Source organism: Protobothrops mucrosquamatus, unplaced genomic scaffold (assembly GCF_001527695.2).
Source record: "Protobothrops mucrosquamatus isolate PMUCROS unplaced genomic scaffold, P.Mucros_1.0 scaffold49, whole genome shotgun sequence".
Classification (NCBI taxonomy): Eukaryota; Metazoa; Chordata; class Lepidosauria; order Squamata; family Viperidae; genus Protobothrops; species Protobothrops mucrosquamatus.
Window position 1 is genome coordinate 1,074,581 of NW_015386431.1, and position 26,973 is coordinate 1,101,553.

Here is a 26,973-nt window from a genome sequence, read left to right on the forward strand (position 1 = left end):
TGAAGGTAACCAGGTCCGATGCCATGGAGCGCTTTAAAGATGATGGTCAGCACCTTGAAGCGCACCCGGAAGGCCACCGGCAGCCAATGCAGCTCGCGCAAAAGCGGTGTAACATGGGAGCGACAAGTCCCTCCCAACACCGCCCGCGCGGCCGCATTTTTGTTGACTGATATAGACTTATATAGCTATTCTGTGCCCAGAGTGACTGGATATGCAGTAAATGGAGCATCATTTTCCTGCTCATGTCTCTCAGCATCTGATCACCAATATCAGTAGCCAATCAAAACCATAAATAATCATTACTATCAATAGTTACCAGCTTTGTTGTCAATAGCCAGTAATGATTGACAGCTTTACTGTACATCAGGGGTGTCAAACTCAATTTCATTGAGGGCCGCATCAGCATTGCAGTTACCCTCGGGGGGCCGGGTGGGTATGGCAAGGGTGGATGCGGCCTACTGGGTGGGCGTGGATAGAGTGGGTGGCCAGCTCTACATCGTTCGCGTCAATGGTGCCTGTGGGGGACTGGGCAGGAGTGGGACAGATCTGAGGGTCTCTGGCAGAAGGGGGTGGGACCAGGGCAAGTGCCAAGGGATGGTCCACTGGAGGAGCCTCACTGTTCCTCTCAGGCCATGCGGGGGGGGGTGACTGGATGGTGGTACGGGCTGCCGGGAGCCCTGGACAGCAGAGGTCAAATGCCCAGCCTGGCCCTCGAGCACGCATGGCACCAAGCCCAACTCCACTTCCCCAAGGGGGAGCCCAGCTGCACTTATGTCCTCCTCAAGGCTGCTGCTGCTGTGCTTGCTCTCCTTAGCCAGGTTGCTCATGATGGGTACGAGGGCAAAGTCAGAGGGAGGCCCATTCCCTCTCCATGGGAGGAGACCCGGCTTTGTGTCTGTTGTGTCCTGAGCCTGCTGGAATAGTAAGCAGACTCAGAAATGTTGCAAACGGTCCCGGGCAAACCAAAAGCTGCCCGGGACCAGACTGATTGGCGCCAGCCTTGAGCGCATGCGCAAGGCGTGAAAACAGCCAGTTCCTATTGGTTAACACTGTCTGAGTTTAGGGCCCTATAAAAGACCTGCGTGCCTTTTACTGCTTGCTTGGTTGTAGGAGAAGATCAATAAAGAGATTACTTGTTCATCATGTGTCTTTGTCAATTGCCAACGAATGGAATACATAAAACTGGCGATGAAAGTGGGATCCCTGCAAGCAAAAGAAACAAATAGGACTCACTGAGAAAGCCCTGAAGACGGGAAGATGGCGTCCTGCATTCGCGACTCAGCCTGCCAGTACAGCATCGCTGGAGGTGAGCTCGGCAAAAGGACCCCTTCCCAAAAATACTAGCTTGCAAAGGAGGCAATTAGCGAAGGCCGTAAAAGTTTACGATGTCAAAAATTGGCCGCTTGACAGACTTTGATGTCTCCCACCCAGAGAGATGGAATTCATACGTAGCAAGGGTGGAGAACTACTTTAGAGTAAATCAAATCAGGGAAGATGGCCTGAAGGCGGCAACTCTTCTGTGTGCCTGTGGACAGGAAGCCTTTGACATCGCGGAAAATCTGGTGGCCCCTGCACTTCTGGAGTCAGTAACGTACGCTGACTTGAAGAAGATGCTGAAGGAACATTTCCAGCCTAAATTGTCTGTCATTGCTTGGAGGCATGCGTTCGAGCAGAGAGACCAGAGGCCGGGTGAATCTGCTGCGGACTTCATTGCTGCCTTAAGACAAGCGGCCAGGCCTTGTGAGTTCAAGGACCTGGAAGAGAGGCTGTGAGATCATTTCGTGTGTGGCCTACGAAGTAGAGAACTGCAACAGAAGATCTTTGCGAAAGAAGAAGTATCGTTTCAAGATGCTTTAAGAGAGGTTGCAGCTGAGGAAGCAGCAGGCGGCGCTGTGAAGGCTTTGTGGCTTGCCAGGAACCCTCCAGCTACCGTGACCATCCATCAAGAGGATGCTCAGGAAGATTCAGAAGCGGATCCTGAAGAGGAGGTAGACAGACTTCACCAGCCAGCAGAAAGAAGGCCAAAGGGGCGTCCAGACAAGGCCCCAGCAGCTCTTCAGTGCTTCGGGTGCAGAGGATGCCACAAGCAAGCTGACTGCAGATTCCGATCCACCATTTTCCGGGCATGTGGCAGGCAAGGCCACATTGCCTCCATCTGTTTGGGTCGCCAGAAGGTCCAACCTCGGGAAGAATTGCTTCAGAAAGGTACCAGGGTCCCCAGCCAACACAGGGTGGGTTTCTGCGCATTGCGCAGGAGTATTCTGAGGACAGGGACACACAAGCCCCTTAAGAAAAAAACTTCGCATTGACATGAAGTTGCAAGGGGTTCCCTTATCGATGGAGTTGGACACAGAGTCCGCTCTATCAATCGTTTCACTTGACACCTTCAAAAGGATTTGCAGCAGTAGTGGCCTTTGAGTTAAACTCAGGCCATTGAATTTAATACTCACTGACTTTCAGAATTCCAAAGTCAGGGTGTGAAGGGGAGGCCACGCTCAAAGTGCAGCATAAGGATTTTGAGGGTTTCCTGGATGTGGTGGTAGTTGGAGGTGAACGCACGAGTCTTATTGGACTCGATTGGTTCGAGACTCTTGGAATCCAAGTGACTGGGCTTCACAGCTTGCAAATGTTGGGCCTTTCAAAAGTCTGCAAGGAGTTTGCTGATGTGTTTAGCTCAGAGCTAGGATCCTAAAAGCCCCCCCCCATTGCATTACGTTTAGACCCAACTATCACGCCCATCAGGGTCAAGCCTAGAAGGGTGCCTTTTGCCCTCAAAAGCAAGATAGATGCAGAGCTGGACAAATTGCTCCAGCAAGGCATCCTAGAACCTGTGGACTCTAGTCCATGGGAAACCCCCATAGTAACGCCTTTAAAGGCTAATGGAGAAGTCCGCATATGCGCAGACTATAAAGCGTTGCAACAGCACGCCTGTTGTAAGCCACATTCTGGCCTCCCTCAAGGGGGGGGGCGCCTTTTTGCGAAACTTGATTTGGCACAGGCCTATCAACAGCTACCTGTTGATGAGGCAACTGCAGAGGCCCAGACGATTGTAACACACAGAGGGGCCTTTAAGGTTAAAAGACTGCAATTTGGGGTTAATGTAGCCCCTGGCATATTCCAAAGTGCCATGGAACACACACTTTGTGGTATTCCTGGGGTCTGTCCCTACTTCGATGACATCCTCATTGCTGGGGAATCATCTCAAAATCTAACAGAAAGGTTAAGGGCTGTCTTGCTGCATTTCCGCAAAGCAGGCCTTAAATTGAAGCAAGACAAATGCAAAATTGGAGTCACTTCCACTGACTTCTTAGGCTTCAGGATTGATGCCCAAGGCATCCACCCTGCTGAATCCAAGCTGCAAGCGATTCAGCAGGCCCCAAGTCCCAAGTCCAAGAGTGAGCTGCAAGCTATCTTGGGGCTCTTAAATTTCTATCACGCATTCCTCCCACATAAGGCTGCAGTGGCAGAGCCGTTACATTGGCTCTTAGACAAGCAGGCTCCATGGCAGTGGACTGAAGTCCATGAAAGGAGTTTCAATGAGGTTAAGGCCTTGCTCTCTTCAAATGCTGTATTAGCGCATTTCAATGAGCAATTGCCTGTATGCATCGCATGTGATGCATCTCCTTATGGGGTGGGAGCAGTACTTATCCACCTGAAGGCTGATGGGACACAAGTCCCTGTAGCATATTATTCAAGGACTCTGTCATCTGCAGAGCGGAATTACGCTCAGATTGACAGAGAAGCCTTGGCCATGGTGGCTGGCATAAAGAAATTCCATGATTTCTTATATGGCCGCCATTTCACAGTCTATACAGACCACAAGCCTTTGCTGGGTTTGTTTACAAACTAACAAACAGACACCACACATTATTTCTCCACGTATGCTGAGATGGTAAATTTTCCTGTCAGCATACGATTATACACTCATTCACAAACTTGGAAAAGAGATGGGCCACGCAGACGGCCTCAGCAGATTACCTCTCAATCAAATAGAGGCAGTTCCTGCTCCTGCTATTAACATTCTCTCCATTCAGGAGTTGCCTGAATCTCCCCTCAATGCTAGGGACGTGGCTGCAGAAACTGCCACTGATCATACGCTCACACGCGTGCTGACATGGGTGTTGTCAGGATGGCCTGACACGTGTCCAGATACAGAGTTTCAAAGCTTTTGGCAAAGGAAGGATGAACTTTCCACTTTCAAGGAGTGCCTGTTATGGGGTACTAGGGTAGTCATCCCAGCCTCATTGAGGTCTAGAATCTTGCTCTCTCTGCATGAGGGACATCCAGGTATAGTAAGGATGAAAGTGCTTGTGCGCAGCCATCTCTGGTGGCCTGGGCTTGATAAAGCCATCAAGGCTCAGGTGCACAGGTGCCAAGTGTGCCAGCAGTCACGGCCTGAAATGCCTCAGGCCCCAGTACATAGGGGGGAGGAAACTCAAACCCCGTGGTCATGGGTACATATAGATTACGCTGGGCCCTTTCAGGGGCAATTCTTGCTTATCCTTGTTGACAGCCATTCCAAGTGGCTAGAGGTTGTTCCTGTTTCCTCCACTACTACTGCCAGGACCATCCAGGTGTTGCGAGGAATTTTCGCCTCACATGGACTTCCAGATGTCCTGGTTTCAGATAATGGCCCCCAATTTACCTCTTTTGAGTTCCAGGCTTTTCTTCAGGCAACTTGATCCAGCATGTGACTTCTGCTCCCTTCCACCCATCGTCCAATGGCCAAGCAGAGAGAATGGTGTGCACTACCAAAGATGCTCTCAAGAAACTGACTTACGGTAACTGGCATCACAGGTTAGCAGATTTCCTTCTTGCACACCGCACCACACCTTGCACAGCCACAGGGAAGAGCCTAGCAGAACTCCGCTGGGGTCGCCGCCTCATCACCAAACTGGACAGGTTGCACCCAGACCGGGTGGCTTCACAGGTGTCACAACTGCAGGCACCTAGGAGACTTCAGGTGGGCGATCCGGTCTGGGCAAGAAACTATGGGCCTGGACATCTCTGGGTCACAGCATTGGTACGCAAGGTCTCTGGGCCGCTGTCATACGAAGTAGCCTTGGATGATAGATGTATTATTCGCAGACACATAGATCAACTCTGCTGGAGGCTTAACAGCCACGCTTCTGCTCCTGGCTCTGCTCTGGGGGGGGAGGAGGACCATAATCTGCATTCTGGGTCACAGTTTCTCAGTCCTAACAGTGTCTCACCAGCTGCTGAGACTGCCGCTGAGGCTGTTTGGGGGTCATCCCAAGGTTCAGCAAGTGCTCCGAATAGGAATTCTCCGGAAAGGGGGTCATCCCGCACATCAGTTATTGCTCCAGACAGGGAGTTGCACCGGGGGTACGCACATAATCCAAATACTTCAGATAGTGCTCCAGACAGGGAGTCACACCGGGGGTATCCACACAATTCAAACACAGCCCCAGACAGGGAATTCCATCAGGGTCTCTCTCACAATTCAGTTATTGCTCTGAAAAGGAAGTCTGTAGCAAGGGGGTTTGCCATGGAAGCGGCTCCTGACTCTGGCACCTCTGGCACATGCATGGGGGCTATGGAGTACTGGGGCACTTCCGCCACTCAGGCCACTCAGAGGGTCCAGCCAGTCAGCAGCTGAGTGGGTCACCTGGGTGTTGGATAACACTCAGTACAGAGTGTCATATACTATTATGATTTTGGGTGTGTTTTGTTTAGTTAAATAATCATTTTGACAGTGTTTTGCCTGTGTGCAGGCCAGTGTAACTCCACTCTCCCTGCCCCTTTTGAACAATGTACCTGTGCGTACAGCTAAGGTGTGTTTTATCTAGGGGGGAGGGGTGTTGTATCCTGAGCCTGCTGGAGTAGTAAGCAGACTCAGAAATGTTGCAAATGGTCCCGGGCAAACCAAAAGCTGCCCGGGACCAGACTGGTTGGCGCCAGCCTTGTGCGCATGCGCAAGGCGCGAAAACAGCCAGTTCCTATTGGTTAATACTGTCTGGGTTTAGGGCCCTATAAAAGGCCTGCGTGCCTTTTACTGCTTGCTTGGTTGTAGGAGAAGATTAATAAAGAGCTTGCTTGTTCACCATGTGTCTTTGTCAATTGCCAACGAACGGAATACACAAAAGTATCCAAAGCTTCCTTAGTAATAGGATGGGAGACCCCCAGGATAGGCCAGGAGGAGGGGGCAAAGAAATGGTGAAAGGGCAGCAGGGCAGGACTAAGGCAGGACTTCCCTCAGACTCTCCCTCTCCTTCTTTCCTTCTTTTCTTCCTTCCTAAGTATAGAGTGGTGGGAAAATATTTGAGATGAGGGAGGGAGAAAAACAGGCAAGAAATGCAGCTGGGGAGGTGTCACCCTTCATGAGGAATGAAGAAATGCACCATCGCCTGGAAGTGGCCAGCACATGGCCCTCACCTACTTCACATATCTGGCTTGGTGGGCTCTGGGGGAGGGGATACCATGAGCAGCGTGAGAGTCAACATTACCTGTGCAATGCTGCCCAGCCCCCACCTGCCCAGTTTCGGTAGGCAGCGGTGCGCTTTCCTCACAGCACCAAGAGGCTGAACTGGGTGGTGCAAATCCAAAAAGAAGCATGATGCCACCCAGCCCCCATCCTGCCCGGTTTCAGCAGGCAGCGGGGCGCTCTCCTCACAGCACCAAGAGGTTGAGCCAGGCGGTGCAAAGCTCGCCAGCTTTGCACCTTGCTGCCTGCTGAAACTGGGCAGGCTAGGGGCTAGGCAACATTGCACTTCTCATCAGATTCGGGCAGGCTGGGAGCTGGGCGTTTCTTTTTGGATTTGCACTGCCCAGCTCAGCCTCTCGGTGCTGTGAGGAAATCGCCCCACTGCCTGCTGAAACCCCTCCCCCAGAGCCCATCAAGCCAGATATGTGAAGTAGTTGAGGGCCATTTTCTGGCCACTTCCAGGCGATGGTGCATTTCTTCATTCCTCACAAAGGGTGACACCTTCCCAGCATGCGGGGCTGGTTCCTCGTTGTTTCCAGATGGCCTTGTGGAGCTAAGACTGAATGCGTTTTAGCCTAGATGGCCACCACAAAATTGTACATTGGCTCCTGGCCGATCTGGGCCAGGGCCAAGGCAGCGGGGGCCGTTCCTTCACTGTTTCCAGGATAGCTTCGTGGGCCACATGAAACCACTTCGCAGGCCACATCCGCCCCCCCGGGCTTTGTGTTTGACATGTCTGCTGTACATGAATTTGTTTATATCCCATTCACAACCATTCAATTTGAGGATATCAGCATAATTTATGATAGCAAACTTTATAGTATAATTATATGCTCTGAGAAGTTCTTCCATTCATCTGTTCTGCCAACATTCCAACAGCCAGCTTGATTTTGAAAGCTTAAAAAAGCACCTTTGGGACAGACAGCTTGATTGGATGACTTTTGGTTCTACAGCTGTAAAAGTGGGAGGAAAACCTCTCTCTCTATTCACTTTCTCCAACTATGCAGACTTTATGGGTCTACCTTACATGTGTTTTTTCTAAGAATGGGATATAATGAAAGATGTACAATGGGAAAGGGAAAGTGTATATTCCTATCTCTCTTCCATTCTGCTTGGTGATATCATCACCTTTTCCTTAGAAAAATATTTCGGAACTTATAAGATGTGATAAATATTTTGTCTGACAAAGTTATTCATGATAAATAGGTTCTCCTGACTAAATGAGCAATATGGTTAAAGCAGCAGGAACATTTTAACAGCTATATAATGTAAGTACTCAGCCTTTCTCTTGAAATTCCTAGATGCATTGTTCTTAGAATAAATAAAAAAATAACTGCTTAAAATAAATCTATAACGGAATAGAATCCCATGCCAAGGAGAATAAGAAACAGCCAGCAACAAGATTTATTTATTTATTTAGTGTATGGTGATAGTACATTAGCCAGGAGACTACAGTGTTAGTACAGGGTAGTTGTTTGGCTGCCTAAGACTGCTAGTCCATTTGGTTCATGCTAATGGGCTATCCATAGTACACCACAGGGAGCGAACTAGCTCCACACTCAGAATGGTTAACAGCATTCGGCACTGTCATCTAGGGCTTTTCCCTTCATCAATGTTGCCTCGTGTTCAAGTGTCCCATTCAGGCAGCTCTGGCATTATTGTTATTATTTTTCCCACCAAAGTGGTACCTATTTATCTACTTGCATGTAACATGCTTTCAAACTGCTAGGTTGGAAGAAGCTGAGACAAGCGATAGAGTTCTCTCCATTACATGGTGCTAGGACTTGAACTGTCAGAGTGCAGACCTTTTCCAGTGTCTTTAAGCCATTGAGCCACTGAGCCTCATTCAGCAACAATAAAAAGACTTAGAAACACATGGGAGCCAGAAAGGGATGGGAGCATAAATTAAGAAGGCAAAACAATGGGCTGCTGGGTTTGAGTAGTGAAAATGATTCCACTTAGGCAGGGTTCAACAAGGCCAAGCAGAGCACCTAAGAGGATCGAAATACAATGATGAGACCTCAAAAGCAATGACATTCTATCACCTGACATTTACTCAATTCTTCTTTTTGAGTAGGCTATCAATACATTTATTGAAAATTCTGCTGTAGCTGAAATTATACTTAGTTACAGGAAACTCTGTGACATGACATTTGTGAATCCATAATTTAAAATGGAGCATAAACTAATCCCAATAATGTCAGAGTCAATGCTGATTGCTTAAACTGCCAATATTCCTCTCCCAGTAGCTTTTATGCATATTCCCCATCAGTGGACAGTTTTTATTTTCTTAAGCTTCAGATCTTTAAGCAGAGGGATGATGACAGATGGTGAGGGGGTGAAGATTAATCTGTAGTTACACAGAGGATAGCAGTAGAGACAAATAATGAATGATATGATGAGAAGGTATCAGTAGGACACTGGCTGCCAGGAAAAAAATAAGTCCTGCTAGAAAAAAAATAGGTGCAGCTGTGAAGTGCTTCAGTTTAGTTCATGGTTATAAAAGCTTTTGATTGGGATTATGTATATTTTTCTCTTTATTCCCAAATATGCACTTTAGCCATTCCCTTCCCAGTGATCTACTTGATATCTTAAAAGAATGGCACAATCTCAGAAGTATTTCTGCAAAAATATTAAATTTATTTAGACCATTTTTTAAATTTGTATGGGGATTCAGGCCCCTCCTTAGGTTGTAACAAATCCCCTGATGCCTACATGAGTCAAGTTTCTAATGCTGGAGATAATTTGTTTCCCACAGCTGATCATGTGCTGTGCTTCTACTAATAAACGTCCTCTTTGATGTGTTATTGTGGGACATGTATACTTTGTGTCAGCCAAATATTTGATACATCCTGTCTGCATCCACTCATGTAAGATAGCAATTACAGTTGTAGTTATTGATAATTATGCATATGTGAACTGAGTTTGTTTCTCATGATTGCTGGAAAGAATCCCATGCTTAGAAGATCCAACAATATGCCCAAGAACTATCTATGCTAATATCCAACAGGGAGGGCGGTAACATGATGCAGCAGCTCTAATGTGTGACTGTTGGATACCTCTTTCCATGTAAATTAAATCTAATTTAAAAGTTACATTCATTATGGGGATTCTTATCCTTCTAGCAGTTTTTCTATCCCTTTGCTGTTTTATTTATCAGGATATATCGCATAGATTCTATGCATTAATGTGATAAGTTCAGTCCATGTCAGTAGTAATCACCAACAAAACTGAAATTCCATGCATAATTTCTTTACTGAACTTAATTTAAATTTAAACAACACAGATTTCCATTGGACATGTGAGCTTAAGGAAAATGCAGGCCAAGTTTTGATGAATTGCTTGTGTTTTCTTTGCCAAGCATATTTAGTGTGTCAAATGGATTTTGTGCTATTTCTTCTAAGCTACTCATCAGTTACTTTATGTCAATTGGTAACATACAACTCATTATACCTAATAAAGTCAATATGTATTTACAAAACTTAAAGCAGCTGAAGTATGTTTTCTTCTTTCAAACCACCCCAGTGTCTTTGCAGTACAACTAATCTTTATAGGGAACGTGAGTTTAAGGATTTAAGAAATAGATGCCAGTTTTCTGAGGCTCCCCTTTGCACTTTTGATAAGATCAGCTCGATTTTTACTAGATAACTAGATAAGAAGAGAAGCTATCAAGATGAAATAGCATGTCAAGGAGAGTACATACTTCATGGCTAGGAAAAATGGAGAAAAATAATAGACGGTTACATTATTTGGATATGAATTTGATTTTATTTTATCCTGGCCTTAGGCAACATAAGAAATGAAATAAAATGAGACATAGAATGGATTCTATCAAAACCAACAAATTATTTGCAAACATCAAAAGATGCAGAACACAAAAAAATAACAAGTTATCTCTTGTTGATAAGTCATAATAACAGACGTTCCTTTAAAGTTGTTTAAGAGAAGAAAAGTATTTATAAAATTGGACCTGCCTGGATAGAAGACAAATAATTAGAAAAGAGTAGATTAAAGCTAAAAATTAAAAATGTAATATTTCCTAGCCCAAAGTTAAGATAATTGGACATTTTTACCTAAACAGATTAAGAGCCATAGGCATAATTTAGCATTCACTGAATGGGACAGCTATTTGTGCCTACAGTAGCTAGTGCCATTATTTAATCAAATTTGGATTCAATGATCCTTAATAAACTTATTCCAACAATATAAATGTGTCTCCAATCAAACAATTCATCATGGAACAAAAATGTTTTTAATATTCTAGTTTTATTACTTTCTGTTGTTAAATGTTTATGGCTATAGATAAAATTTGATCGATTGAATGTAAATGCATTAATGATTTGGCCTATGCCTCTAAATCCATATTAGATCAAATCAAAATATTTTGCTTCAAATGTATTATTATGTCATCATTTCCATATCATACCAATGAGCTGAGCTAAGTGGATGATGGAATGATGCTACTAATGGGATAAGTGGATTAAACGGCATGGCAGCCTGTGAAACAAGTGAAGCTCATGTCACCATCTTACTGCTGATCACCAGCACCTGTTACTTAGACTGCCACAACATTTTATCTAATAATAGGTCTGGTCATTTATATCAGATACCTTCAAGGATGGTCATTCAGTCAAGAACTGTCTTCTCCAAGCCTTCCTTTTCCACTGACAGGTCTTTTTCCAGTTCTTTACTTTCTGGTTCTCCTAAGCTGCAAGAGCAGCAGGCACCTGAGCTGTATCCCAAAGGAGCCAGACTCAGTAGTTCTGGGACCAGTTATGCAGGCAATGACTTTACAGGGACTGAATGGGAATTGCTCTCTCTTTTCTGTTGGCTTAGAAACCAGTGTATGATTAGAATGACTCACACCCTCTTCAGAAAATGAGATAGTCAATGAGATACATAGACCCGGGAGCATCAGCCATATCAGAGAAAACTAGCGAATCCTGGATATTATCTAAGGTATAGTGTTCTTCCTTTCTTTCCGACACAGCAGAACAAAACTCCATTAGGCAGGGCTGGGATTTTTGATGAATACAAACTTAATATTTTACTTCTTTTATATTTAAAAGTATATCCTCAAGGCAAATAATGTCATTAAAGGTACTGTCATAAAAATATGTTTTTGCCCAATTTCTCTTGATTTTATTCAATTGAGGTTACCTGGTCTTGAAAATAACATCTTTTGGGTATCTCAGTCTAATACTCCACAGTATTTCCAGGTGAATTTAGTTCAATTTTTTCAATTTTGAATTAGAGCTTTTAGGTAATTTTAATGCAATGGCAGTTACTACTGTTTTAACAGCCATGGACAATATAAATTATTTTTAAAATGCCCAGTTTTATTTGTCAGTTTAACAAGGGTTGCATTTTCAGGTTTTATTTCATCCAATTAATACAAATTATTTGGTGTGCTTTCTATAGGTTTCATGATAGGAGAGGAACATTAAATACTTAACATAAAAGTAAACATTTCATTTTTATTCTATCAGGTCCAATGTGGAAAATTGGTAGCCCCTGAGCCATATTTGGATTCCAGAGTGATTTCATTTAGTTTCTAAGTATTCTCTTGCATACTAATCAAATATTTTAATATATTTACAGTATTCTAAATATGAATTTATAGTTTCATTCAGATAGGGAAAAACATGTGCTGTAAAAACTAGATTGCTCATACTTTAATATTGCATTTTGCGTGCAATTTGTTTCTAAAATATTTTGTACACAATTTGTAAGTTATGTCTAAACATATATACTTCATAAGTATAGGAGATGAGTGTCGTATAGTTATTACATTGAAGAAGATGGAGAGCCCAGTTTGCTGTAACTTTAGGCCAATCATCTAGGATAAAAATAAAACTTTTAAGGAATAGTTCTAATCCCTAATACAATGCTTGGAAAACAGATCAATCCTACAACAATCCTTTTTTTTTTTTTTAGGAAAAAGTCTGAAAAAAATATTCCTATTCACATCTAACAGAACTTGGTTTCCACAAAGGCCAAAAGGGAAAGAAGACATCCAATGTCACGAAGGGCCAAAAATAGGTTGACTTACCAGTAAAGGGAACTGTGTAACTAAGCACTTGTTTCCTTCCTTCCACCTCTTCTTCCTTTAGAAAAAAATATTAAATATAAGAATAGGTTCATATAACTAATGAAGTTCTAATATTTATGGGAAGGATGGAAAGGATAACATATGAGGTCTTATTGTTGTTCTTTGGAACAACTGAACTATATCCATACCATACCCAAAAACTATGGAGACTCTTTTTCCCCATCGAATTATTGAGTGATCTTCCCCCACCCCCAAAAACTTCAGAATGATCATTTTCATTATACTTTCAGCTCAGGCATAATAATCTATGAATCTGCCAGATGTGCAATCATGAAACATAGTTCGAGCCTTTCCAAGACTGTAGCTAACTTACTAAAAACCTACTAAGCAGCCATCACAACATAATATAAAACACAACACACACAAAATATAATAGTATAAGCAGTAATAGCAGCACTTCTTATCCAATTATGTCATTCCACCTTCTGGCATTAGATCCTAATTTTAAAATATAAACAACAATGAAAGTCTGCTATGAAAGTCTACAATAAAAGTCTAGGCAAACAATGAAGCGTCTGCTTCTACAATAGTTGCAACATGAGGAGGCAACTAACTTAAAATATGCACAATAATTTATGGAGCTAACTATATAATAGAAACTGCTAGAAGAGCAATCCAAAGATAATAGGAATGAAAAACTTTAGGGCAGCATGCTAACTATATCTAGATACAGTGATATTTTACCTTTTATGTCATGCAGCTTTTCCTGTCTAGAAAAAAAAAGATATTCCTGGAAAGAACAGTTATATTGTTTTGTAGATAAATAAAATGATTAAATCTTATAGTTGGCTTAAAAATGTTTTAAAATTAAAATTAAAATGCTTTCTTGGTAAAACAGTTTTTGTTCCATAATTGCAGGCAATTTTAAATTAAAATAGTACATAAAGAAAATATTGGAGACTAAATAAAATCTACTTCAACATTTACAAATTTATTGACTGAAATATAGTTTCAGGCCAAAATTAGAACACATATTTAATCTGGTACTGTGTAGAATTCTGGATTCTATAAAAATCTACATTCGGTAAAATAATATATATCATATCAAAACTGAATCCAAGGAATAGAAAGGACGAAACTATAAATTAGATAATTGTTCAAGTTTCCTGAAGATCTTTCTTGGAAATCGATGCTTTTAAATTTGTTTTTAATGAATGGGCTGGATCTAGGAGAAACAGTCAAGTTCATTGTTGATCTCAAATGAATGCTGTGTGCAAGATTAAATAACAATAACAATCATAATAATTGCAAACAGGTCCAAAAATTACTCTTCGAACTAGGTCAATAGATTTCAAAGGCAAATGTAATGCAGTGTAAGTAATGTATATTGGAATAAAAATATCAAATAACAGTTTCATATGTTCGTTACTGAGATCTGAGGTGGCAGGGACATCTCTAAGAAAAGCTCAAGCCAGTGTGCAGTCACTGTGACAACGGTCTTAACACCCTACTCCTATCCCTAACACTCATCATTCTTGGTCACGTCATATCTGACCCAAAGAGTGTCAAAGCCTGTTATGTGTAATAATCTTTGAGCTGGCCTGATAATAAATTCTTTTCCCAGAGGATTCAGGATTTATTTTTAATAGTCAGTATAATTTTTTGTCTATATTAGATAGTATGCTGTTGGTAAGAGATAAGTTCATGACTTACAATGGAAGTCTTCATGGGGAGGACAAAAGAGTCAAATTAATGCTACCAGTAGCAGTGTCATGGTGTCACAATGCAAATGTCTTCTCTTTTTTTTATTCGTGTTGTAATGTCATACCTATGTCCAGAAGGATCAGAGTTTGCAGCATGAAATCATTATACTGTTTTCATTATTCTTTGAAAAGCATAAGAGCCTGTGGACACCAAAGCCCCACAGAATCATCCAGTTCTTGTTGCTGCCATTTGATGCAGCTTTCTTACCATAGGTCATGAACAGAAATTTGCAATATTTGCTTGCTAATCTGAAGAAATCAAATTTGAATGTTGTAAGCTCCCTTTCAAATATCTCTCAGATTTTACTTTTAAGCAGTCTTCAGCCTTTTACGCTGAAGTTATATTCAAATACATTATCAACTCAGAGAAAGTGCACATATAAATGCACATGTTACACCAAACACTGCTTTCCAACTAATGGTTTAAAAAGTATTTTCTCCCTGTTTATGAAGAGTTTATTCTGCCCCAATGAATCTGTTAGGTGTTTAAATATTACTAGGTGTTAGTCTTTTTATTTTTATTGTACATGTATAAATTAGCCAAATTTTAAGACATAACCTAATAATATAATTCATCATATCTATAGTCCTGAAACCTGCAAACTATCGCTAACAGTTGCAGTAACTAGATTAATAAATTGCTTTGGGAAGCTGTGTTCCCTGGAGTAGTAGTCTTCTTCTCCTTTAGGGTTACTAAGTCACGGCTGCCAGCATGTACAGTATATTCAAACATGAACTCGCCTCAAGGAGCAGGTGCCAAAAATGATAAACAGTACAGATCAACAAGGCATAATATGACTAATTAATGTTGCCTGGCTTCAGAAGATACAATGCTTCCTTTGTTAAATTAAAGGTGCCAGCAATGTTTTGAGGAATTTCTAACCAATTAATCTCTTTCTATTGTTCCATGGAAGATTATTGCCCAAGATATAAGTGGTATGTAAAGAGATTGATCTTAAAAGCTTGTGGAATGAATCCTATTCACAGAAGCTTTCTCATCATGTAAATTCCCTTGTGGCACCTAACCACAGTCCAAGATGAACAGTGAGATCAGCTTCATTAGGCAGGGATGCTTTGGTGTTAAAAGTTGGTCAAATCACATGGCCCAAGTGATTTGTAGCTGACCTAACCAGAATTTTCACCTGGCTGAAATATATTTCACAAAGTGAAATAGAAATGACTTCACAATTTCTATCTTAAACAAGCCTTCCAACTGGTGAATTTTCAGCCAGGTGAAAATTCTAGGATGGCACCAATTGGAAGACTTGTTTAAGATAGAACTTATGATATTGTTTCTATTTCTAAATTTGGGTTCATATATTGATTCAAAAAGTCATTCAGTGAAGTAAAATCTCTCTCCTCTAATAAAATGTTCTTCATCTGTTGCTTCTACAGAATTAATTAGGCCACAGCTTCTCATACATTGAGTACATTGACCTGCTAAAATGATAACATAATTTTATTAACTCACACACACCTCCACGAATTCATTGGGGCTAAGGGAATAAATCAACACTACTTACATTTACTAGTTACTTTTTAATTGATATATCCCTAGGATAATCAAACTTTGTAATAGCTCAGCTGCCTACTGCACCCTTGCAAAGAAAAATCAGAAGCAATGCCTACAATAAACACTGATGGCACTCCCTTTTTGTCCAGGAACCCTAATCAGGTTAAAAAGGTAGAGGACTTTTCCCCACTTGCTGGCTAATCCCTGATAAAACTCCTAATTTCAACTATTGATTAATGAGCTTAATCAATGTCATGTGGGGACTCGGCAGAGTTTCATTTGTCAGGTTGGAATACCAGTTTTCAGTTCAGGCTCATGTGATACCCCAAACAAGTTGGGATCTGCAGTTGTTTAATTTCCACGCTGCAGGAAGCATTGATTAATGCCAAGCTGGCATTTTCCCCCTTAAATTTCAAAGTGTCTAAGAGAAATGTGTGAGTGTATCAAATTCCAATGGCCTCCCATGTTTCAGTCATGAGGGATATCCTCCCATGGGCTTTTTAGTACCAGTTCTCAGGATACTCACAAAGGATACAAAGGCAGAAATTGTTGAAGATATTTCCTTTCCCTGGAAGAACTGTTCCCCAACTTATTTGCCCACAAATTTGGTGGAAAAATTTTTTACATCATATTTCTCATCTCTAGAAACAATAACATAAAGGTAAAGTCTTCCTTCATCCTGGTGACTACACTTGTTTGCTTTTTGCTTCCCAGTCTAGTTTACAGTTCTGAGATTTCCTGGTGGTTACCTATGCAAGCACTAATCATGTCCGATCATGCTTAGCTTTTTGAAAGCAGCTAAGAGTAGTAGCTGCTCCAATCTATCCACTACATTGTTTTATTTCTATGAAGAATGATAACAATCAGAGGTAATTTTTCTGGGTGGTACTCTTTCACTTAGTTCTATTACAAGACCTTGTGATCTGGCATTTTAGCTCCTATAAAAGCTCCAGGAGTGTAGCCAAAGTAATTTCTTTGACCTTATGGTGAACTTAAGAGGAAATGTTAACATTCTTTAAACTAACAACCATTAATAGTCTGGAATCCTGCACCCCTGACCTCACTCCCCCAACTCTTGTTCTCTGTTTGAAATGCAAATTGACTTCACACATTGCCATCCTGGGAAAAACTATTTGCACAATTCACGGAGGTCACTCATTAGCAGGGAACTGTGTGTGCCTTGCAAGATTAGCACTGTTTGGGTTTGTTTTGCAGACTCTGCAAATGGATGTAAACAAGCTGAATATCACATTGCTTCGGATTTTCCGCCAAGGAGTGGCTGCTGCTTTAGGACTCTTGCCGCAGCAAGTGCATATCAACCGACTGATTGTAAGTGGCTTAGTTTCATGCTTACTATTGCATAGTTTCACCTCCTGCAAATTAAACCAACCAGCCTGAAAAAATAAATGGTTTTATATACCTGCCAGCTTCAAAAGTAACAATACTGGACAAGAAGATTCTCTGGGATGTCTCATCCATGTGTAGTATCAGCCCAAATCCATTGCAGAATGACAGCCTTTTCCCTGAAGGTTATGATAGTCTATAATCTACCACATTGATTCAGTGCAGTTCAATGGATATACAACTTTTCAGTTTAAGGGAGAGATACTGACTGGCGCAAAGTTGCCCATTTAGCTTCTGTTCTGGTTCTCCCCACTTCTAGTGTAGCTTCATAACCAGTACACCATATTAATGATAGACAGCTAGATACTGTAGCTAGGCAGCTAGATAAATAGACAGACATATATATCCCTATCTCCATTTCTGTAACAATATATTATACATATACATATGCCAACTATCTTCATTTTATTTGTATGTGCTTGCCATTGCTTATGGCAACAAGTTTCATTCATGTTCTGAATGCTACAAATCACAGCAGGCCTTCTAGGATAAGCTTTATTGTGACTGCTATTGGCTACCTATAATCTGAATAGAAAAAGCAGCCACCCAGTATTATATGAAGCTAGATAATTGATCTACTGAATTTAATAATGTGATGGTTAGTCATTTCTATGGGCATGAATTCTTCCTTGCCTGACGAGGCCATGAATTGAGTCCAATACTAGAAGTGGACTTTTTTTCTTTCTTTCTAAGGGCTTATTCCTATAGTACAAATCTGCTGGGAAATAACAACTGAAGTAAAAATAACTGATAACAATGTCAAAAACAGATGAATTTTCTCTGCTGGCACATTACTTTTTAAAATTTTCTAGCAATCCCTTTCTTTCTCTTTCTCTTTATGATATCCCCTACTCTTCCTCACCTGTCTGCCAAAAAAAGAGCCAGATCACTCTTACTTGCCAGTTAAGGGGTATTGCAATTAGGCTGAGAAAATAGGTTGTCCACCCAAGTTCTATCCCTTCCCAAAGGCTTTCTGCAACAGTGATATTATCACTAATTAACCAACCTTGAAATATAGCATAAGTAGAAAGGAAAGCCATGTATTTGAAATGCAGTTTGGGATATTCAAAATATCAATTTGAATTTCTAGATAGCTAATAATTCTAATTCATCTCAAGAATTTGGACTTCATTAACTCATATGTTTATTCCTACAAAGTTTTTTTGAGCTATTCCTCTCTTATTTTATGTATTATTGCTAGGGCAAGCGGAACTGTATTGAACTCTTTATATCTCCAGTCAGTAGTAAAGGAGTTTCTGATACTATCCCATCCAAAGAAGTGCTACGATCCCTTAATATCAACGTCCTACGCCAAGGATTAACCCAGTTTGGAATTACAGAGATAACCCCAGAGGTAAGTATCATTAGTATAAAGTGCTAATATGTTATCCATAGGTACTCCCTTTAAGACCTGTTATTATGTTGCAATCTCATATGATAAACAGTAAATAAATACCTTTCTAGTATTTTCTAGATTATAAATTCCTAAATTCATTGTGTATCTAATGTATCTGAGAGAACCAAGGTGCTAACTAAAACAGTACATTAAAGGTTGTTACCCTTTAAATATGACTAATGCACAGCATATTGGAGCTTTGTTTTTATTCCATGGTTAGAAATCAACTGAGTGAGGGTCATCTGGTATCAGGGCAGTATCCTGAGGGCTGATTAATAGAGTTCCTTTCCTCAAAAAGTTCAAGAAAGCACATATGGGATTTTTCTTTATTTTGTATAGTAAGCTATGGTGAAGTTAAATTGAGGGAGAGTGACTGAAAGTAAAGCAGTCCACTACTGCTTTATAATGTTGTTCTAGTTTAGTTTGATAATAGTATGTGTTTGTGTGTGTGCAAAAAGAAGTGTAGTTTTAAAGTGACAACAAACATTTACAGTTCCAGTGGCAAGAGTCATGGAATTCAACAGGGTTTAATTTCATATATATAGGATTGCAGTTTGATTCAGGAAAGCATAAACTATGTTCATTCATATGAGAACCTAATATCAATTTATGTAGACTCTGATGGTACTTTTTTTTTTAAAAAAAGGAGCCTGGTTGGTCCTTTCAGCTAAACTAAATCTATCCTGTTTTAAGTTATATGAAGGTTAAGAGTTATTGATTTTAATAAATTGCAAATGCAATGAATTCTTTATTTCATGGATAAAACAGATAAACATAAAAATTCATCTATTTTTTACTTATTTATTTCTTTGTCCTATTATTTCATCTCTTTGCCTTATCTCAAGTCATTTTCAACTCCTAGTGACCACATAGTTCTTCCAATGTTGCCACAGTAACTAAATCCATTCAACAGTAATTCAGTCAATCCAATTGCAGTCCATCCTCTTATTTCTCCCTTCCACCTTTCCCAGCATTACAGCCTTATCCAGAGAGATGGATCTTTGCATAATGTATCCAAAGCAGACTAATTTTATCCCGGTCATTTGTGCCTCAAATTAGAACTTTGGATTTATTTGTTCAATAATCCATTTGTTCATTTTCTTAGTTGTCCATGATAGTTTTAGGAGTTTTTTCCCCACACCAAAGTTCAAAAGCTGTTGAGCTATTTTCCTTCTCCAAAGTCCCATTTTCACCTTCCATACAGTGTCACAGGGAATTAGATATGTTATAAAATGTAACACAACTATAGCATATCTATCTGGTAGGGTCATCTTATAATCACTGATGCAAAAAATAAATAATAGAAATGTATTGAATCATTGAAGCATTTTATATTATTGAAGGAAGATAAAGCTTTATATTATATTGACAATGATTCTCAAATGTATGCCCAGAACCATATAATTACTTTTTTTCTTTTATGTTTTTATAAGTCAAAGAAAAATGTTTTGCAAGGCAAGCATGAGTCGGATAAACTCTGGAGTAAAGAAGGATTTTATGCTGTCATAATCTTTCTCAGCATCTTTGTTGTTATTGTGACATGTCTAATGGTAAGTCTGTTAGTTTCCATTGTCACTGTTTTTGCCTTTCTGAAAAGCAAAACAAGCTTTATTGGTGCTGAAATTATTTGCTAAAAACAGTCCAGTCTTTTAATCACAAACAAAATTAATGCAAAATGAGGCATAAAGTGAATCTTAATCATTCATAGACCAAGTAATGTTTTCATTCAGATGACTTCAAAGGGGTGCTTCCCACATTTTTTAAAAGGGTGAGTTCATTTATTGGCCCTCAGCCAAACACATGCTTATAATTGGCATTGTAAATACATGGTGCCTTTTTAAAAAAAATAGTAATTGGAGGAGAGGCAAAGTAAAGCATGGACTGAATCCAGATTTTCCATTCTCCTATTGAACAACAAATTGATTTTTGGTGAACCACAACAGCTGGATTGGAAGAGGAGAAAAAAAAATCATATGCAGAATCCATTTTCACACTTAGCTCAGCATGTCCTGATAAGTTTATTTGGTCCTTAACTGGTTAATTTTTAAAAACACAAAGTGCTACGACATTTGTTTAGGCACTTGCTGCTAATTGCAATATGAAAAAAGACAAGACACCAACCTTGCTCTTTGGCACTTGCTTTCCTATGTCACATACAAGCATATAAGTCATGGCTTTTGCATTAGAATGTAATGATGCATTTTTTATCAATTGTCCCATCTCCCATGCTGTCCTTCTTGGGGTATCTATGCATACTTTCAGGGGGAAAAATAGTGTGAAAGACATTATAAATATGTATAGAATAATGACAATTATGACTAGTGCAATTTCCTGTTGTTTATATGCTGACTGATAAGATGGTTTCTAACAGTTATGCTCTGACTGGTAAATCCTAATATATCAAACCAAATAATTGTTTCCCTATTAGTTGTTTATTTACACAATTTTTATTAGATTCCACATGGTTTTGTTTTTGTCAGCCGTAGTATTCCAGGCTTGTCATCTTATGTTTCCATCTGTTTTTCTGGGCTTAGGTAGTGATGGATCTCCTTTTTAAATTTTCAAACACTACTGCAGTGTCCACCTGTGAATGACACTTTTTCTCATTTGAATTAGCAGCTTCTTTCTTTTCTATCTCTTTAATGGTTAATGTATTGCTTTCTGTTCATTCATGCTTAGCTGTGGCATGTTGACTTACCCTTATATAATAATTTTCTGTCCCATAGATGGGGTGTAGATTATTACCGCTGGTTGCTATTTTGTGCCTATTCAATTGTTATTATGTTCCTATTTATTGTTATTAACATAGTTTGATAATTCAGACAATTAGAAGTAAACAATTGCTCTGTTTATAAAGAGCAACCCAAAAAGTGAATTAGGTTGTACCTGTCACTTTCTCTCAGTTGGGAGCTTGAACCTGGATTCTTCCTCATCCATGCCTAATTTCTTAACTATTATATTTCTCTAGGTAATCAGGTTTTTTTCTTTTAGCCTTTTATTTAAAGAAGCACATTGTGCTTACTTTGCATTATTGAATTGATCTTATTTGTTTTGTTCTTTTTAAATTATTATTATAGGAAACGACCTCTACTTATTGATTTCCTTTTATAGCCAGAGCTCTGTTTTCTTTCAATTTCACTTCAACATTTATTACTTCCTTTGCCAACAGTATATTTTGAAAAAGGGATTGATACAATGTAGCCTAACATTAATCTATTTGCAATAGTTGCTTATTCAATTATTTCCCAGTACAATTTTGTTGTCCTCCTGACAAAAGCAACCCAATAAATCCTATTGTGAAATTTTATGCTAGAAACCCAAGTTGCAGATAATACATACCAAACTATCTAATGAAATATTTAAGGAATCCATTCGATAAATGTTTTTTTATTATTGCTGATGCTCTCCATGCCTATTGGTTATTTATCGTATTAGTATCTAATCTTCTATCCAGTTCACTAATAACCCAATATGTGCTTTTTTCAGAATTTAAGATAAAAACAGCTATTTTCTCTGTTATGAATAGGTTTTATACCGAGTGAAAGAGAAAATACAATTTTCTGTGAGACAGGATAAGAACAAAAAACAGGAAATACACCTTTCTTCTGTCCCTCTGCAAAGAACTCCATCTGAATATAAGACAGCAAACAGAATGGTCCAACCTGAACAGACCCATAAAGTACTAAATGTTGTAGTAGATCCCCATGGACAATGTACGACTGAGATCAAGCCTCCACTTTCTGCCAATCCATCACCTTTCAAAATGAAACCAGTGGGGCTACAAGAAAGGTAGGATGAAAGCCTGTTAGGGTTTATTATTCTCTCTCTGTAAGGCAGGGAAAGCAACTTGCCATACCTATGGGTCTGCAAATACCATCCATCTTCCTGATAAATCTCTGTGTCCCCTGTAACTTTTATTATTTTTAGGATTACTTTTAGTAAAGAATATGGATTTGGCATGTTGCTGAATCAAAGTGTTAACCTTAAGTATCATTTTTTTTCTAAGAATGCCTCCAATTTCTGTAGGTGGTTTTAGAAAATAAAAAAGGTACTGGCTATATCTTGGTTTTTTATTTTATTTCCAAGACTGCCTTTCAATACAGAGAAGGCCAAAGCAATTTAGAGATGGTAAGGATAGTCTCAGAAAGCTAGTCGCACCAACCACATGCTTCTGGTAAGGAGAAGTTTGCCCACAAAGGTGGTGTATATGCTTCCTAGGTGACAAAAGCCAAAGAAAGTTGCCTGTGTTATGGATACCGATTCGATGAGTATTTCTTAAAGAATGGCTGAGATTGTTTTATTGCCTTGAAATATTTATAGTACCTTAAGTGAGTAGGAGTATACAAGTAGTGTAAATAGTAAATACACTATATAAAGGTTTGTGTGTTGTGGGAATTGTTTCCATTGTTTCACTAAAAGGCCCTGGTCTGAATATGTAATGTCAAGGACAGAAAACATTCATATCTAAATCAGTGAATATTGTAAGGTCTATTGTCCAGTAATGCTTAGCTTGGAGAGTTCAAATACATCCCCTTAAGATTTATGCTGTAGCAATGCAAAGTAAGGCAGAGTTATTAAACCATATCAGAGAGAAACTGATGCTAAGATTATCATTGTTTCCCCTGAATTAGCTTGTACCAGAAATATTTTGCTTCCTATGACTCACATTGAATGTTATTTCTTGATGAGCAGTGACATCTAGAGGAGAGAAAATATTGTCATCAAATTTCCTATTTCACTTATGATCTATAAGAATGGAAGATGCAGTTAACTTTCCCTTAAGTTCTCAGACAGAAATGTATGGATGTTACATTATGTGTAACATATGTGTCATTCCCTCACATACAAGGTTTTACATGATTTCTTCGGAATGAGAAGGGGTCTTCATTCTTTTCACCATGTACTGTATGTCCTCTATGGTGTTTTCAGGTACATTAACCATCAGGAAACAAGAAGTAAGTCTCTCTGAGCTCTGGTGCAGATTTATAAAGAAGAGTTTAAAGTGATAGTATGCATCCTGGTGTCAATTTAGCATTCTATTTAGGACAAATCATTGTTTGTGTTCGCCTGGGAAGATACGTTTCTACAGTTTTTATTGGTATGCATTCATTTCTTCCTACAGTAGATCAAAATCAGCTTTTCCACCCTTGTGCTCTCTAGAGCTCTGGAGCGATAGTCTCCAGAATTCCCAATTAACATCTCAACATATTTGGAGAGCACTAGATGGTCTACAAATGTTCCCCGAATAGCTCAGTAGCCTATCTATTTATCTTTTAATATTGCAGCGCATGTAAAAGTATTAGCACAGTATTTTCACAAACCAACTTATGGACAAGACCAATTAGGAAGGTCACTTTCCACTATATTTTTGCAATAAGAGAAACAATAGTTAAGTGTCCTCCACTTTCCAAAGAACAAGAATGGACAAGAATGAAAGATGGAAAGTGGAAAGTATAGTTGTGTTTGTCACCTATCATATTTATTGGGAGCCTGTAGTGATCCAGATTCAAAAGGCAATAGTTAAGTGTCCTCCACTTTACAAAGAACAAGAATGGACAAGAATGAAAGATGGAAAGTGGAAAGTATAGTTGTGTTTGTCACCTATTATATTTATTGGGAGCCTGTAGTGATCCAGATTCAAAAGGCAAAAAGATGGATAGGAGTGTATACAACTGAATCCATTTCACCTGCCAATAACGCTTGAAATCAAATGGTCTTTTTGGGGTCTATACAAAAAGGCCCCTCATTGTCTTTACACGCAATCGTCCACGAGGCAAAAGATATCCACAGATTCCCATGATAGAAACATTTATTATGTGTTGAATTTAGTATGTTTTCTTCACCTCCGTCTGCTTGTAGTTACAAATTTTGTTCATGGTTTTCTTATACTCCAACAAAAGGCTGGCTTCAGACCTCTTAACACAGCCTCTTAACACATCAGAAAAAGGAAATAAACGCAGTAAAAAAAATAAATCAGAAAAGAGGAGGTACATTTCCATAAAGTAGTTTATTTTTCTAAATTTAAAATTAATCGCAGAAAGACCAGGTGATCTGTATACCTTTTGCTCATTCTGCTATTAAGATACTGTTGATGGGGATCTTCACGATCCCTGTTCTCCTTAATTTTTAGTTGGCTTTGGACAGGAAAACCTTTAAATAGAAAACCTCTGCAAGACTTTTTTCTTAGAGATGTTAAAGTAGAAAATGGTGCTAATGAAATAGAAAAAATAACCAGATCTGTCCCTACATAGAGAGAAAATTATCTGTTAAGGATGTATTCAATTGTCATTTTCCACTGAGAAAATATCAACCAAACATCTCCATTACTCTCATTTATAAGCTGCTTGCTATCTGGACTTCATAGCAATAAACCACTGGAACCCAGCAAATCAGTTTCTGGGTATAGGATTCCAGCAGTGTTGGATACCCCAGATGGAAGTTTTCTATAAATAAAACAATTGGATAAATTATTATGATGACTTCAGGAATAAACAAACACGCAAACAAACAACTAAGAATATACCATCCTCATCAAAGATAAATTATGGAGAGAAAAATAATTAATTTTTTAAAACATTAACAACCCTGATTTTGTTGTAACTGAAATGACAAAAGGATCATGCTGCTGCTGTGAGTGGAAGGATAACAAGCACGTAACTATATTTCATTCTGGAGTATTACAGTTAAAGGATGCTGTTTATCTTATTTCAACTCTCTCTAATTCCTTTGGCTTCATCCCTGTTAGGATTTTTCAGCCACAAACTGACCTGGAAACAAACAACTAAGATCCATATGTGGGCCCTGAATATTTAAATTTATCAAGAAAAGGTTCAAGTGACAGTACAAGAATTTGGACCAGAGCTTTCCACCTGAGCTATGTTTACAGCATGCTGGTGACAATCTTCCCATTCAATCTGACACTTGATTCTCACAAACCTTCCTGTAAAGGTGTCAAGTTTCAGAAGGTGAAGACCTGTTTAGTCGAAAATTACAGTATCTATAGAAAAGAGTTTGCTATGCCTGGAAAAGATGCTCCATGTTACTATTTAAAAGAAAAAAAAATCCAGGGAAATTTAACTGCAGCCAGCTTAACGGCCATTAGGCCTTAGGGGCAGAGAAGCTCATTCCAATTGCTCATCTAATTAAATTTAATCTTTTTATGTGTATAGCGTTACCCACTCAGAGGCCGCCAAAGCCCAGGCCCTCCCAGCCCCGTTCCCCTCCGTTGCACTCTGCAGCTACCCTCTCAAGTTGTTAATAAAGTGTCTTTTCCAGCGGGAGCTCACGCGAAGTGAGGAGGTGGCAGATTCTCGTCGTCAAGGGAGGGGGCTTTCAGGAACAAAGATGACCAGCCCCTAGCCCTGATAGTCAATGCGTGGCATTGTTTAACAGCCCCAGGCAGTCGTAGCAGCAATAGTCAATGATTTTACAGTGACCATTTGGAAACAAGGGGGTGGGGAAAACCCCAGCTCCAGGCAGCAATGGAAACACAAACGAAGGTAGTCAGCGCTCTGCAGTAACAGCTCGTCCCGCGAGGGCGACTCCCTACAATGTCTATAACTTGCACAAGTAACACTAATCAAAGTTTGGATGGCCGCTGGTCTCCAAAGCAATAGCGACCAGCTTCTCCTTCTCTTCTGTCATCGCTCGCAGTCTCAGGTCTCGTTGATGTCAAAACCCCTCTCCCTTTCCTTTATTGTTAAAAACTGAATTTAGCATCTCCAGAAACTTTCTCTCTCCTCACTCTCTCTCTTGCCTCCACTCAGGATATCCCCCCCTGCGAAAGAAGGAATAAAATTCCACCTTCTCACTCTCTCTCACTCTCTCCTTCCCTCTCCTTCTGAGAAAGGGATCAGTTAAAACCTCAAATCCCTTTCAGCTTCACTTGGTCTCTCCCTGACAACAGCAACAGCAACCACTCCCACCCCCTTTCTTTCCTCCTTTTTCTTTCCTTCCGCCCGATCCACGCCCGCCGTGCCCAAACCCGGCAGCAGCTGTCCAAGCTTCCCTCTCCTTGGGTAGGCTTCCGCAAAGCCTTTCAGCCAGCCCCACTACACACTCCCCCCCACCTAAGCAGTTTCTTTGGTCCCCCAAAGAATAGCAAACTTTCTGCTAAGCATCTATATTATCTGGGAGCGAATCAACCTTCATTACACAGTAAGCATCACTCTCTCTCTATGTTATGGCCCGGGGCATCGCATGTTAATCTCTTCACCAAGTGTATCACCCACCTTGGTCTCTGCATTTTAGGCTCGGCAATATCGCAGGCACTGTCCCCTCGTAACTCCCCACCCCTGGAAGTACCTGGACTGGCGGCTCCTCCTCTAATGCTGGTGATCGCGGGCCATGTGAAGTGACCCAGTCCATCTCTAACAGCTCCCCTAACTCTGTGATCTCTGG

General features: G+C 40.1%; 1 protein-coding gene across 1 annotated transcript in view; it reads left to right on the forward strand.

Moving 5' to 3' along the window:
• PTPRR (protein tyrosine phosphatase receptor type R) overlaps positions 1–26,973 on the forward strand; it is a 100,533-nt gene that overhangs the window by 36,981 nt on the left and 36,579 nt on the right. Inside the window, exons 3-6 of the mRNA XM_029283305.1 lie at positions 16,989–17,102; positions 18,379–18,531; positions 20,013–20,123; positions 22,100–22,362. Coding sequence (XP_029139138.1) covers positions 16,989–17,102; positions 18,379–18,531; positions 20,013–20,123; positions 22,100–22,362 — 641 coding nt within the window. The remainder of the gene's footprint in view (positions 1–16,988; positions 17,103–18,378; positions 18,532–20,012; positions 20,124–22,099; positions 22,363–26,973) is intronic.